Source organism: Corella eumyota, chromosome 7 (assembly GCF_963082875.1).
Source record: "Corella eumyota chromosome 7, kaCorEumy4.1, whole genome shotgun sequence".
Lineage (NCBI taxonomy): Eukaryota > Metazoa > Chordata > Ascidiacea > Phlebobranchia > Corellidae > Corella > Corella eumyota.
In genome coordinates this window covers 6,326,720-6,341,415 of record NC_137496.1, presented here as the reverse complement: position 1 = coordinate 6,341,415, position 14,696 = coordinate 6,326,720, and the positions used below count along the sequence as shown (strand labels likewise).

The 14,696-nt window shown below is 46.6% G+C and overlaps 5 protein-coding genes across 5 annotated transcripts; 1 reads left to right on the top strand and 4 right to left on the bottom strand.

The window, feature by feature from the left end:
* Positions 1-5,057: 5,057 nt before the first annotated feature.
* LOC145760221 (histone H2B.1-like) lies at positions 5,058-5,417 on the bottom strand. The gene has a single exon (XM_082574097.1). The coding sequence runs from the start codon at positions 5,415-5,417 to the stop codon at positions 5,058-5,060; it is 360 nt and encodes a 119-aa protein (XP_082430223.1).
* A 484-nt stretch (positions 5,418-5,901) lies between these two features.
* Positions 5,902-6,285, top strand: LOC145760220 (histone H2A). The gene has a single exon (XM_082574096.1). It carries the CDS (start codon positions 5,902-5,904, stop codon positions 6,283-6,285), a length of 384 nt encoding a protein of 127 aa, XP_082430222.1.
* A 522-nt stretch (positions 6,286-6,807) lies between these two features.
* LOC145760219 (histone H3) lies at positions 6,808-7,218 on the bottom strand. Its single transcript, XM_082574095.1, has one exon. The coding sequence runs from the start codon at positions 7,216-7,218 to the stop codon at positions 6,808-6,810; it is 411 nt and encodes a 136-aa protein (XP_082430221.1).
* A 320-nt stretch (positions 7,219-7,538) lies between these two features.
* On the bottom strand, positions 7,539-7,850 carry LOC145760218 (histone H4). Its single transcript, XM_082574094.1, has one exon. It carries the CDS (start codon positions 7,848-7,850, stop codon positions 7,539-7,541), a length of 312 nt encoding a protein of 103 aa, XP_082430220.1.
* A 361-nt stretch (positions 7,851-8,211) lies between these two features.
* On the bottom strand, positions 8,212-8,829 carry LOC145760217 (uncharacterized). Its single transcript, XM_082574093.1, has one exon. The coding sequence runs from the start codon at positions 8,827-8,829 to the stop codon at positions 8,212-8,214; it is 618 nt and encodes a 205-aa protein (XP_082430219.1).
* Between the last annotated feature and the right edge of the window lie 5,867 nt (positions 8,830-14,696).

Genomic DNA, 14,696 nt, shown 5'->3' with positions numbered 1-14,696 from the left:
GAGTCCGATATTATATTCGATTGTTAAGTCTTGCGGAGATGGAGGAGTACTGTTTTTACGAAAATTAAAGTGGGAGAATATTGGTTTGAGAAAGAAAAGGTCCGAGTAAAGCCTTATATTGGGGAAATTGTAGCCCCCGTTAGTTCGAGTAAGTGCCAGGGTTTCCAGCTGTAATTGATTTTGATTTTTAAGGGCGTATCTTAAGATTATGTTGGAGATGGTGATTTGTTTTGTTTTTGGCATTGGGTAGACTGATGCAAAATTTATAATATGTGGCAGGAGCTTTGTTTTGGAAAGTACAGCTTTGTGGTCTAGTGTCGAAAATATTTTTCTTAGACATTTTTCTTCGTCGGATATCTTTTGGCATATGTGGTTCCAATGTTGCGTTATAAATTTAGGTTTTCCAATTGGGATGTTAAGTGGAGTTATTACAGAATTAGTCCAAGTGATATTTTGAGGTAGGTTTATTACAGCAGTGGGTGGGTTGATAAGCAGTGCTTTGGTTTTTTCGTGATTGAGTTTCAGTCCGGAGGCATTTGAGAAAAGTTGAAGAGTTGATAGGGCAGCGTGGATGGACCGGGGGGTGGTAAGGGTCAGGGTTATGTCGTCGGCATACGCGACCGTTTTGATGGTATGTCGGCTTGTAAGTCGTACTCCGATGACATCTTGTTGATGTTGCATGTACAGGAGTAGCGGTTCTAGAGCAAGAGTAAACAAGTGTAGGCTTAGGGGACATCCTTGTCTGACACCGTTTCGAATCGGGACGGGGGATGTTGGATGTTTATTTATGTATATAGTGGAGAAAATGTCTGAGTGTAAAGTGTCGATTAGTTTAATGAATTTTTGAGGAAAATTGAAGTGTTGTAGAGTTTGCGACAGGAAAGAATGACTGATGGAGTCGAAAGCCTTGGCAAAGTCGAGTGAAAGCATGTAGCCTGTTACTTTATTGTAAGACAATTTATGGTAGATGTCTCTCAGTAGCAGGCTTGCACCTACAACTGAGAGGCCTGGTTGAGCAAATTGGGTTCCACTGAGTAAAAATGGTGTTATGAGTTTTATCCGGTTGGCTAATATTTTGTTAAACAATTTAAGGTCTGAATTTAGTAAAGAGATGGGGCGGTAATTTTTTATCTCAGATTTGGAGCTTTTTTTGTGAATAAGGGTAATTTTTCCAGTTTTGAAATTTGCTGGGATTAATCCAGTTTCAAGAAAATGGTTGAACAGTTTTAGCAGAGGTGGAAGCAAGGCTTCCTGTTGGGAGATAAACAATTCGTTAGAAAGACCATCAGGGCCTGGGGCTTTGTTTTTAGTAAGGCTTTTAATTGTTGTCAGAATTTCTGCTTTTGTTATCGGCTTGGTTAAGAGATCTGATTGGTCTGTTGTTAATTGTGGAAATTGTTGGTTAAAAAAGGGGTGGGTGTTAACTAAAGTTGGTGGCTTGTAAATATTTTTATAGTAGTTGAAAGTTATGTCTAGGAGTTCACGGGTTTTTGTAACGGGCAGAAGATGGTCGTCGTATAGTTCGAGGATTTCCGTGGGCTCGGTTTTTGATTTCAAAAGGGAATATATGTAGCTGTCCGGGGCGTTGGTATATGTTGTGGAAAGTATTGTTTGCAGAATTTTGTTTTTGGTATGAGATCTGTGTAAATTGTACAGTTGTTTTTTAAGGTTGAAATATTTCTGGGTCAATTGTTGATTTAGATTTCCTTGTAAGTTTAATTTTGCCTCTTCAAGTTGTAGTTCTAGTTTATTTCTCATATCGGTAAAATTATTTGAGTGCTTTTTGGCGAATTTGATATTGGCATTTTTTATAAAACTCTTAATTTTAGTCCACGTATTTGTTATTTCTGTTGTGTTGTCGTTCAGGTGTGGTATGGTATGTGATATGTAATGTGTAAAAGATGGGTCCAGATAGATTTTGATGTTATTTCGCCAAGTGCCTTGGCCCTTGTTTGTTTTTTGTGCTGAGCTGAGAGTTAGATCTGCTGTGACAAAATCATGGTCGGAAAGGCAGCATGGTATTATGTTGTGGGATATTGTTTTAATTTGGTTTGATGTATATATTCTATCTATTCTTGATTGACTGGTTAAACTGGTATACGTATATTGTTTTATTTTTGGTTGGAGTTTCCTTAATGCATCAGCAATAGAAAGGGTTTCGCAAAATCGAAAGAACGAATGATTGTTAGTTTTGTTGATAATTGGTGGGTTGAGATCGAGTTTGAAGTTTTCAATGTTATTAAAATCACCAGCTACAATTGTGGGGTATTGCGATGAAACCAGGTGAAAGATAGAGTTAAAATAGTTGGTATTTTCAGTCAAGTTTTTGTAATGACCGGAGCAAGGTGCATAAATGTTGACTATGTGAAAGGTGTGGGTATACGTATCTATATCGATACTTATTGTGCGGCCGTCTGGAGTAAGATTAACGTTTTTGGCTATTAAATTATTTGTGTTTATTAGAATTGCAACGCCCCCACGAGCGATGGTAGATGTGGGGGAGGAGGAGAAAAAGGATTTGCCAGCCTTCCATTCGTTGGACCAGAGCTGTTCAAGATGGTGGTGGGAGTGAGTTTCCTGCAGTAGTATTATGGAATTTTGGGTCTGAGAAAGGCTGGCAAAAAGGGCTTGGCGTTTTACGGGGTCGCCAAGCCCGTTGCAGTTCAAGGAGGTAATTTTTAACATCGACGTCATCCAGGTGTGTATTTAAAAAAGATTATTTTCGATTTATGGAAAGTAGGTAGGTAAGGTTTTGGTAATTTGTTGTTGTGTAAAATTGGGTTTATTTTGTGCCTTTGGTTGTGAAATTTAGCGTTGGTTTGATTTTTGCGATTATGGGTTGGTTTTAACTGTGGGTTCCAGGTGTTAAGCATATTATACATAAAACGAATGAAAGCAATATAAATTAGAAAAATCATTATATTAAAGTTTAAGGTTACGAGAAATGTTAAAAAGGTACCGTTTGGTTTGCTTGGGGTCCTTCCGGGGTGGAGTCTTGATCCTCGGATGAGGTTGAACATTCTAATGTGAGATTATGTTCATGATGGTATTGTTCTATGGTTCTTCTTTCTTCGTCGGTTATAAATACACAAGAGTCTATGGTTGTTAGTTTTGATGTTGATAGTTGGTGAGATGGTGTAGAATGGTGAAAGAGTGGTCGTTTAGGCGGCGGTCCGGAGGCTTGAGAAGATCCACTGCTGATCATTGATTGCTCAGCTTGGTGTGGTTTTACGGGTTGGTTGTTGTTTTCTTTCACGATTTTTTGTTGTGGTGTGTTGACTTTATTCGATGCTTGTTGTTGAGTGTCTGCATTTTGTGGTACTTTTGGGGTTCTTTGTCCAAAATAGTAAACTGGAAAGTGGTAGCCTTGAATTTTGAAAAATGTAGGGATTTTTACTTGCTTTAGGAGGTCACCGTTTACATAAAAGAAACGTTTTCCTGTAAGGATACCGTTTGGGTCTCGTTGTCTATGCACCTTTGTAACTGGCAGATTGTAAGTTTGTAAAAAAATTTCTATAATCGGTTCATCTGTGTATCGGCCTGGTATATCTTGCACCGTTATGGGTACGAAGTCCTGTTTCCAGAGCTTGCAGTAGCTGACATTTTGCCACGTTTTATTATCAATTAAGTTGTTGACATTGGCTTCCAGTTTTTTAGCATTTTGCCTGTTGTTCATTGTGATAATAGCTAGGCCGTTGAATTTGCAGAATAGACTTTCAAGATGTGTGGGTTCAAATTTTAGGTTTTTAATTTCGTTGATAAGCCAATTTCGAGGTCTCATTTCAGTGAATTTTATCAACACATCTGTTTCGTGGTCACAGACGAATTGGTTTTGGTTTGGAACGGTTGAAGGTTTTGTTGTAATTTGGGCGTAAGTTGGTTGATTGTTGGCGGTTTTTGATGTTGAAGGATAGTTTTCTTCATTATTTTTTGGGGGAGGGGTTTCATTGTTGATGTAGTGGTATTGGGTTTGGTTGTCGTAGGTTTTTTGAGAATGTTTTGTTCTTGGTGGTATTACAGGCCTAGTTGGAGTATGGGTTGGAGTTGGGTTAAGCGGTGAAGTGTTTAGGGTATCTGCTACTGCTTGGTTGTTTTTCGCAGCATTTCTGTTTCTTTTCGCCATTTTGGCAGTGGGGATGTATAATCTGGGTTGAGGGGTCTTCAGAAAAATATACTCCTATTTGTGGTGCTTGTTTTTTTTCAGAAATTAAGTAGTAATCCAAAGATTCTGTAGAACTCTTTGTTAACTTTCACTGAACTAAGACTGACAGACAAAAATCGGGCAGAACTTCGCGATCTAATTATATGCTGCTTTTCTTCGTCTGTTGGGCTGTCATGTTGGTTGGTCTTCGTTCGATTTCGCTTTTCGCTATGAAAGCCCGGCCACTGCTATGACGCGTTATAAATAGCTCGCTGTCGAACCGAAACGAAACGACGCGAACGGAGCGATCGGCCTGGCGGCGGCTTTTGCTGGCGAATCTGTGCTAAGGCGCGAGCACGTTTCTTGCTGCGGCGCGGCCGCGCGACCTCGGACGGAGCTCGGCAGCGGCTCGAAACGAGCGTCTTCGGCCGCCGCAGCCCCCCGTCGCGTCGCCGTGCGCGTGGTGGCCGAGCTTCGCTCGCGGTCGGTCGCCGAACCTCGGCAAAACGCTGCCGGGCCGCGTTTTGGCGAGTTTGCTCGCCTCGTTCGGCCCGTTCGGCGAGCGACGGGCCCGCGCCGCCGCCTTTCGTCGCCTTGGCGCCTCGCAGGAACCGCGGCGCGCCCAAGGGCGCAGGTCTGGCCGTCGTGGGGCGTAGCCGTCCCGTCGTTTTGCGAGCTCGCGCGGCCGCCGAAAGCACTCGAGCGACCGGGGCCCGAGCGAAATTTCGATCTTCTCGCCGCTATTTGCGAACGAGCGAACAACAACAACAACAACTTTGTCTGATAATAAAAATATTAATAAACGTGTTTTTCGATGGGGCCCGCGAACGGGCGTGGTGGCTTTTCTCTTTCGAGCACGAGGGGTGGCTCTGAAAAGAGCCGTTTCGCTGTTTTTTTTTTCGTCGTCGTCGAAAAACTACTTCGAGCTGGTGTATTTGGTCACGGCCTTGGTGCCCTCCGACACGGCGTGCTTGGCCAGTTCGCCGGGCAAGAGCAGTCGCACGGCGGTCTGGATTTCGCGGCTGCTGATCGTGTGCCGCTTGTTGTAGGTTGCCAGGCGCGAGCCCTCGGACGCGATTCGCTCGAAGATGTCGTTCACGAACGAGTTCATGATGCTCATCGCCTTGCTGGAGATGCCGGTGTCGGGGTGCACCTGCTTGAGCACCTTGTAAATGTAGATGCTGAAGCTCTCCTTTCGGCGGGCGCGTCGCTTCTTTTTGTTTTCGGCCGGCGCGGCCTTCTTGACTGCCTTCTTCGTGCCTTTTGATGCTGCCATCGTGTTGTCGCGGTTGTGGTGGGTTTGCGAGCTGAGTGTGGCGGCTGGTCGGCGCGCTCGCTTTTAAAGCCGCCGCTATGCAAATGAGCACTCGAAGCGCCGGCCAATCGCAGGCGCGCGAGCCGTTCGAGCGACTCGGCAACGGCCAATCGGCGTTCCGCCGCCTTCGCCACGGGGGGCTTTCCCTTATGCAAATTGGCCATCGAAACGGGCGCCAATCGCAGTCTAGCGAGTTGCGGCGCTCGCCACGCGATTGGTCGACGCGCGCGCTAACTGCAGCGCATACGAAACAACGGGGGGCTTTCCCTTATGCAAATTGGCCATCGAAACGGGCACCAATCGCAGTCGAGCGAGTTGCGGCGCGCGCCGCGCGATTGGTCGACGACCGGTCGGCGCGCGCAAAACTGCAGCATATATAAAGCGACTCGAGCGGCGACGGCCTCACAGTCTTACTTTGAAGCACCAACCGCAACTACGAATCAACATGTCAGGACGAGGTAAAGGAAACGCCGGAGGCAAAGCGAAGGCAAAGCCGAAGAGCCGCTCGTCGCGCGCGGGCCTGCAGTTCCCCGTCGGCCGCGTGCATCGACTTCTCCGCCAGGGTCACTACTCGGAGCGCGTCGGCGCCGGCGCGCCTGTCTACATGGCCGCCGTGCTCGAGTACTTGAGCGCCGAGGTGTTGGAATTGGCCGGCAACGCCGCGCGAGACAACAAGAAAACCCGAATCATCCCGCGCCACTTGCAGCTGGCCATTCGCAACGACGAGGAACTCAACAAGCTGCTCGGCGGCGTCACGATCGCTCAGGGCGGCGTGCTGCCCAACATCCAGGCCGTGCTTTTGCCCAAAAAGACCTCGAAGAAGGCCTGAGCAACGACGACGGCGCGAACGAAAAAACTCGAAACGGCTCTTTTCAGAGCCACCCGAACAGAATTGCAGAGAGATGCCCGGACTTCGAATGTTTTCGTCGTCATTTTGCGCCGCGCCCTCGTTGCCAATTTTCGGCAAACACACGTGCGCGAACCAACCGCCGCTCCTCGCTGTGTCGCAGCCAGTGGGGGGTTTCCCTCTTTTTTCGCGACCTGCTAGCTTTCTCGAAACGAGGCCGAGAGCGCGAGTCGCTTCGGCGGCAAAAGAACGTCGCGCTGGCCGATCGGCGCGCCTCTTTCTCTCTTGCCTGTCGCAGCCAGTGGGGGGTTTCCCTCTTTTGCCCGACCGGCTAGCTTTCTCGAAACGAGGCCGAGAGCGCGGGTCGCTTCGGCGGCAAAAGAACGTCGCACGGCCGGTCGGCCAATCGCGCGGCGCCGGCCGACGTTACTCGGAACTCTTTCTTGTTGAACGGGTGGCTCTGAAAAGAGCCGTTTGTGTGGTGCGGCACGCTGCTGCGTTCGCCTAGGCCCTCTCGCCTCGAATTCGCCTGGCCAGCTGGATGTCTTTCGGCATGATGGTCACGCGCTTGGCGTGGATCGCGCACAAGTTGGTGTCCTCGAACAGACCGACGAGGTAAGCTTCGCTGGCCTCCTGCAGGGCCATCACGGCGCTGCCCTGAAAGCGGAGGTCGGTCTTGAAGTCCTGCGCGATTTCGCGCACGAGTCGCTGGAAGGGCAGCTTGCGAATGAGCAGCTCGGTCGACTTCTGGTAACGCCTGATCTCGCGCAGCGCGACTGTCCCCGGTCGATAACGGTGGGGCTTCTTGACGCCGCCCGTGGCCGGCGCACTTTTGCGGGCGGCCTTGGTGGCGAGCTGCTTGCGAGGCGCCTTGCCTCCTGTCGACTTTCGAGCTGTCTGCTTGGTTCTTGCCATTTCTTTGCTTTTTGCTTGGTCTGCTTGTTTACTGCGACGACGTTCCACTGAAACTGATGTCGTCGCTCGGTTCGAAGCGCCTTTTATACTGCCACTGCGTCGCTTGCCGTTGGTCGAAGAATTGGCGCGCCGGCGCGCGGCCAATGAGCGCGCTCCGCTGAGCGCCAATGAAACGGCGCCGAGCGAGGCCGGGAAGGCGAGTCGATTCGGCGGCGAAAAAAACATCGCGCGGCGTGCCGGTCTAAGTAACTCTCTCTTGCGTTAAACGGGTGGCCCTGAAAAGGGCCGATTGTGTTGCTGTCGCCTGCGTGGCCCGCCGCCTAACCGCCGAAGCCGTACAGCGTTCGCCCTTGGCGCTTCAAAGCGTAGACGACGTCGAGCGCGGTTACGGTCTTCCGTTTTGCATGTTCGGTGTAGGTGACCGCGTCGCGAATCACGTTCTCGAGAAAGACCTTGAGCACGCCGCGAGTCTCTTCGTAGATAAGGCCGGAGATTCGTTTGACGCCGCCCCGTCGAGCGAGACGCCTGATCGCGGGCTTCGTGATACCCTGGATGTTGTCGCGCAGAACCTTGCGATGTCGTTTCGCGCCCCCCTTTCCCAAGCCTTTTCCGCCTTTGCCTCGTCCTGACATGTTGCTGATAAGTGAGTGAGTTGTTGTTGCTGCTTCGCTGTCCGCTGAAGAATGTGCTCGACTTCGGCCGGCGCGCGCCTTTATACGGGCCGAGTCGGACGCGAGCGAAACGCGAAAGCGCGCTTTGGCGCATTTTCACCGCCGCGACCAATCGGCGTGCAGCGCGCGCACCCCGCTCGTTTCGTGCTTCGCCGCGGGGCGCCGAACGTCGAAGGGCGGTCGATCGCGAGCGACGCCGCCCGGCCACCTGCCGGCTTCGTAATTACCCCGACCCCGGGAATCTCTCTCGACTGAAACAACGGGTGGCCCTGAAAAGAGCCGTTGTGTGAGGGCGCGCCAGACGGGCGCAACGCCGCGCCGGCTACTTCTTGCTGGCCTTTTTCGCCGTCGTCGACTTTTTCGCGGCGACCTTCTTCACGGCGGGCTTCTTCGGCTTCGGCTTGGCGGCCGCGAGCTTCTTGGCCGCCGTCGTGGCCTTTTTCGCGGCGGGCTTCTTGGCTGCCTTTTTCGGCGTGGCCTTCTTCGAGGCGGCGGGCGCCGACTTCTTGGCCGCGGCCCGCTTGTTTTTGGACGGCGTGCCGGTCTTCTTCTGGCCGGCCGCGGGCTTCTTCTTCTTCGCTGCTGCGGCGGCGGCCGGCTTTTTAGCGGCGGCGGCGGCGGCGGCGGGCTTCTTCTTCTTCTCGGCGACGGGAAGCTTGAAAGAGCCGGACGCGCCCGTGCCCTTGGTCTGCGCGAGAGTCTTGTCGGCGGTCATTCGCTTGACGGCGGCGGTGACGTTGCGGCTGGCCGTGCCGTCCTTTACGTCGTAGTTGCTCCGTATGTAGCTGACGATGGCCTGGCGAGACGTGCCGCGTTTGTTCTTGGTCGCGGCCACGGCGGCGGCGACCATGACCCGGTAGGTGGGGTGCGCCGGCGGCGCGGCCTTCGGCGTCTTCTTGGCTTTGCCGGCGGACTGTTGCTGTTGCTGTTGGGCTGTCATGTTGTATTTTTTGTTTATTTGCATTACATAAGGGTGATACAAATAAAGAATATTGCGCGTAATTCATAACAAAAAAAACAAAAAGGAAAATAACAAGGAGTACGGGTGATGAAAATGGAGAAATACATTAAAGTTCAAAATAACAATAGTAAATGTTCACGGCGTTTACATGCATATAGTTAAAGTAAAAAATTGAAAACATTGAAAGGATTAGTAAGGAGAAAATAGGTTTATTTTGGCAGTGTTATGTACGTTAATTTTTAGGTTATTGCTGTGTGGTAGTGGTGTTCTGTTGTCTGTATTACTTGTACTAATTCGGCTATTTGGCTAATGTATATCGGGTATGGCTTATTTGTTTCAAAGTGGAGTCTGGATTGTATGGATTGAATATAGGAAGCGATTAATTTTTTTTGTGAGAAGGTATGTTTTTCATAGACTATTTTATTCCTGTATTGCCAAATTTTATGGTGGAGTGTTGATATTAGTAGTACGTATTGGTCTAGGTTTACTATTGAAATTGTTGAAGGTGGGCTTAAGTTCATATGGTCGGAATTTTGAAATATGTTATGGTCATGTCCAGTGAGTTTTGTAAAAATGTTGTTGGTATAAGTGAGCAGGGGAGAAATTTTGTTGCATTTGTGGAGTAAGTGGATTGACGTTTCATATGCGTTTGTATTGCAGAGAGGGCAGTTTGAATTATTGTCTAGGAGATTGGGTAAGAAAGTTGATCTGGTGGAAAGTACATTTTGAGTAATTTTATAATTTATAGTTTTTAGGTTGTTTGAGAGAATGTTATTGTGTATGTTCGGCCATACAGTGGTGTTGTCTTGTTTAGGTTGGTTGTTCAGGGTTTTGTAAAGTTTTGAGATTGAGTTTAATTGGAGGTGCTTTGGGGTTAATTTGTAATTGTTAATGATGTCGATGTAGTGTTTATAAAGTGGTGTAAGTATGTCGGCGTGTGGAATCGAATTTAGGTAAGGCATTTCATACGTTTTGGAGAGGAGGAGTCCGATATTATATTCGATTGTTAAGTCTTGCGGAGATGGAGGAGTACTGTTTTTACGAAAATTAAAGTGGGAGAATATTGGTTTGAGAAAGAAAAGGTCCGAGTAAAGCCTTATATTGGGGAAATTGTAGCCCCCGTTAGTTCGAGTAAGTGCCAGGGTTTCCAGCTGTAATTGATTTTGATTTTTAAGGGCGTATCTTAAGATTATGTTGGAGATGGTGATTTGTTTTGTTTTTGGCATTGGGTAGACTGATGCAAAATTTATAATATGTGGCAGGAGCTTTGTTTTGGAAAGTACAGCTTTGTGGTCTAGTGTCGAAAATATTTTTCTTAGACATTTTTCTTCGTCGGATATCTTTTGGCATATGTGGTTCCAATGTTGCGTTATAAATTTAGGTTTTCCAATTGGGATGTTAAGTGGAGTTATTACAGAATTAGTCCAAGTGATATTTTGAGGTAGGTTTATTACAGCAGTGGGTGGGTTGATAAGCAGTGCTTTGGTTTTTTCGTGATTGAGTTTCAGTCCGGAGGCATTTGAGAAAAGTTGAAGAGTTGATAGGGCAGCGTGGATGGACCGGGGGGTGGTAAGGGTCAGGGTTATGTCGTCGGCATACGCGACCGTTTTGATGGTATGTCGGCTTGTAAGTCGTACTCCGATGACATCTTGTTGATGTTGCATGTACAGGAGTAGCGGTTCTAGAGCAAGAGTAAACAAGTGTAGGCTTAGGGGACATCCTTGTCTGACACCGTTTCGAATCGGGACGGGGGATGTTGGATGTTTATTTATGTATATAGTGGAGAAAATGTCTGAGTGTAAAGTGTCGATTAGTTTAATGAATTTTTGAGGAAAATTGAAGTGTTGTAGAGTTTGCGACAGGAAAGAATGACTGATGGAGTCGAAAGCCTTGGCAAAGTCGAGTGAAAGCATGTAGCCTGTTACTTTATTGTAAGACAATTTATGGTAGATGTCTCTCAGTAGCAGGCTTGCACCTACAACTGAGAGGCCTGGTTGAGCAAATTGGGTTCCACTGAGTAAAAATGGTGTTATGAGTTTTATCCGGTTGGCTAATATTTTGTTAAACAATTTAAGGTCTGAATTTAGTAAAGAGATGGGGCGGTAATTTTTTATCTCAGATTTGGAGCTTTTTTTGTGAATAAGGGTAATTTTTCCAGTTTTGAAATTTGCTGGGATTAATCCAGTTTCAAGAAAATGGTTGAACAGTTTTAGCAGAGGTGGAAGCAAGGCTTCCTGTTGGGAGATAAACAATTCGTTAGAAAGACCATCAGGGCCTGGGGCTTTGTTTTTAGTAAGGCTTTTAATTGTTGTCAGAATTTCTGCTTTTGTTATCGGCTTGGTTAAGAGATCTGATTGGTCTGTTGTTAATTGTGGAAATTGTTGGTTAAAAAAGGGGTGGGTGTTAACTAAAGTTGGTGGCTTGTAAATATTTTTATAGTAGTTGAAAGTTATGTCTAGGAGTTCACGGGTTTTTGTAACGGGCAGAAGATGGTCGTCGTATAGTTCGAGGATTTCCGTGGGCTCGGTTTTTGATTTCAAAAGGGAATATATGTAGCTGTCCGGGGCGTTGGTATATGTTGTGGAAAGTATTGTTTGCAGAATTTTGTTTTTGGTATGAGATCTGTGTAAATTGTACAGTTGTTTTTTAAGGTTGAAATATTTCTGGGTCAATTGTTGATTTAGATTTCCTTGTAAGTTTAATTTTGCCTCTTCAAGTTGTAGTTCTAGTTTATTTCTCATATCGGTAAAATTATTTGAGTGCTTTTTGGCGAATTTGATATTGGCATTTTTTATAAAACTCTTAATTTTAGTCCACGTATTTGTTATTTCTGTTGTGTTGTCGTTCAGGTGTGGTATGGTATGTGATATGTAATGTGTAAAAGATGGGTCCAGATAGATTTTGATGTTATTTCGCCAAGTGCCTTGGCCCTTGTTTGTTTTTTGTGCTGAGCTGAGAGTTAGATCTGCTGTGACAAAATCATGGTCGGAAAGGCAGCATGGTATTATGTTGTGGGATATTGTTTTAATTTGGTTTGATGTATATATTCTATCTATTCTTGATTGACTGGTTAAACTGGTATACGTATATTGTTTTATTTTTGGTTGGAGTTTCCTTAATGCATCAGCTATAGAAAGGGTTTCGCAAAATCGAAAGAACGAATGATTGTTAGTTTTGTTGATAATTGGTGGGTTGAGATCGAGTTTGAAGTTTTCAATGTTATTAAAATCACCAGCTACAATTGTGGGGTATTGCGATGAAACCAGGTGAAAGATAGAGTTAAAATAGTTGGTATTTTCAGTCAAGTTTTTGTAATGACCGGAGCAAGGTGCATAAATGTTGACTATGTGAAAGGTGTGGGTATACGTATCTATATCGATACTTATTGTGCGGCCGTCTGGAGTAAGATTAACGTTTTTGGCTATTAAATTATTTGTGTTTATTAGAATTGCAACGCCCCCACGAGCGATGGTAGATGTGGGGGAGGAGGAGAAAAAGGATTTGCCAGCCTTCCATTCGTTGGACCAGAGCTGTTCAAGATGGTGGTGGGAGTGAGTTTCCTGCAGTAGTATTATGGAATTTTGGGTCTGAGAAAGGCTGGCAAAAAGGGCTTGGCGTTTTACGGGGTCGCCAAGCCCGTTGCAGTTCAAGGAGGTAATTTTTAACATCGACGTCATCCAGGTGTGTATTTAAAAAAGATTATTTTCGATTTATGGAAAGTAGGTAGGTAAGGTTTTGGTAATTTGTTGTTGTGTAAAATTGGGTTTATTTTGTGCCTTTGGTTGTGAAATTTAGCGTTGGTTTGATTTTTGCGATTATGGGTTGGTTTTAACTGTGGGTTCCAGGTGTTAAGCATATTATACATAAAACGAATGAAAGCAATATAAATTAGAAAAATCATTATATTAAAGTTTAAGGTTACGAGAAATGTTAAAAAGGTACCGTTTGGTTTGCTTGGGGTCCTTCCGGGGTGGAGTCTTGATCGTCGGATGAGGTTGAACATTCTAATGTGAGATTATGTTCATGATGGTATTGTTCTATGGTTCTTCTTTCTTCGTCGGTTATAAATACACAAGAGTCTATGGTTGTTAGTTTTGATGTTGATAGTTGGTGAGATGGTGTAGAATGGTGAAAGAGTGGTCGTTTAGGCGGCGGTCCGGAGGCTTGAGAAGATCCACTGCTGATCATTGATTGCTCAGCTTGGTGTGGTTTTACGGGTTGGTTGTTGTTTTCTTTCACGATTTTTTGTTGTGGTGTGTTGACTTTATTCGATGCTTGTTGTTGAGTGTCTGCATTTTGTGGTACTTTTGGGGTTCTTTGTCCAAAATAGTAAACTGGAAAGTGGTAGCCTTGAATTTTGAAAAATGTAGGGATTTTTACTTGCTTTAGGAGGTCACCGTTTACATAAAAGAAACGTTTTCCTGTAAGGATACCGTTTGGGTCTCGTTGTCTATGCACCTTTGTAACTGGCAGATTGTAAGTTTGTAAAAAAATTTCTATAATCGGTTCATCTGTGTATCGGCCTGGTATATCTTGCACCGTTATGGGTACGAAGTCCTGTTTCCAGAGCTTGCAGTAGCTGACATTTTGCCACGTTTTATTATCAATTAAGTTGTTGACATTGGCTTCCAGTTTTTTAGCATTTTGCCTGTTGTTCATTGTGATAATAGCTAGGCCGTTGAATTTGCAGAATAGACTTTCAAGATGTGTGGGTTCAAATTTTAGGTTTTTAATTTCGTTGATAAGCCAATTTCGAGGTCTCATTTCAGTGAATTTTATCAACACATCTGTTTCGTGGTCACAGACGAATTGGTTTTGGTTTGGAACGGTTGAAGGTTTTGTTGTAATTTGGGCGTAAGTTGGTTGATTGTTGGCGGTTTTTGATGTTGAAGGATAGTTTTCTTCATTATTTTTTGGGGGAGGGGTTTCATTGTTGATGTAGTGGTATTGGGTTTGGTTGTCGTAGGTTTTTTGAGAATGTTTTGTTCTTGGTGGTATTACAGGCCTAGTTGGAGTATGGGTTGGAGTTGGGTTAAGCGGTGAAGTGTTTAGGGTATCTGCTACTGCTTGGTTGTTTTTCGCAGCATTTCTGTTTCTTTTCGCCATTTTGGCAGTGGGGATGTATAATCTGGGTTGAGGGGTCTTCAGAAAAATATACTCCTATTTGTGGTGCTTGTTTTTTTTCAGAAATTAAGTAGTAATCCAAAGATTCTGTAGAACTCTTTGTTAACTTTCACTGAACTAAGACTGACAGACAAAAATCGGGCAGAACTTCGCGATCTAATTATATGCTGCTTTTCTTCGTCTGTTGGGCTGTCATGTTGGTTGGTCTTCGTTCGATTTCGCTTTTCGCTATGAAAGCCCGGCCACTGCTATGACGCGTTATAAATAGCTCGCTGTCGAACCGAAACGAAACGACGCGAACGGAGCGATCGGCCTGGCGGCGGCTTTTGCTGGCGAATCTGTGCTAAGGCGCGAGCACGTTTCTTGCTGCGGCGCGGCCGCGCGACCTCGGACGGAGCTCGGCAGCGGCTCGAAACGAGCGTCTTCGGCCGCCGCAGCCCCCCGTCGCGTCGCCGTGCGCGTGGTGGCCGAGCTTCGCTCGCGGTCGGTCGCCGAACCTCGGCAAAACGTTGCCGGGCCGCGTTTTGGCGAGTTTGCTCGCCTCGTTCGGCCCGTTCGGCGAGCGACGGGCCCGCGCCGCCGTCTTTCGTCGCCTTGGCGCCTCGCAGGAACCGCGGCGCGCCCAAGGGCGCAGGTCTGGCCGTCGTGGGGCGTAGCCGTCCCGTCGTTTTGCGAGCTCGCGCGGCCGCCGAAAGCACTCGAGCGACCGGGGCCCGAGCGAA

Excerpts from the sequence above, each read along its gene's own strand:
- LOC145760221 (XM_082574097.1), bottom strand. The coding sequence starts at position 5,417 with ATGGCAGCATCAAAAGGCACGAAGAAGGCAGTCAAGAAGGCCGCGCCG.
- LOC145760220 (XM_082574096.1), top strand. The coding sequence starts at position 5,902 with ATGTCAGGACGAGGTAAAGGAAACGCCGGAGGCAAAGCGAAGGCAAAG.
- LOC145760219 (XM_082574095.1), bottom strand. The coding sequence starts at position 7,218 with ATGGCAAGAACCAAGCAGACAGCTCGAAAGTCGACAGGAGGCAAGGCG.
- LOC145760218 (XM_082574094.1), bottom strand. The coding sequence starts at position 7,850 with ATGTCAGGACGAGGCAAAGGCGGAAAAGGCTTGGGAAAGGGGGGCGCG.
- LOC145760217 (XM_082574093.1), bottom strand. The coding sequence starts at position 8,829 with ATGACAGCCCAACAGCAACAGCAACAGTCCGCCGGCAAAGCCAAGAAG.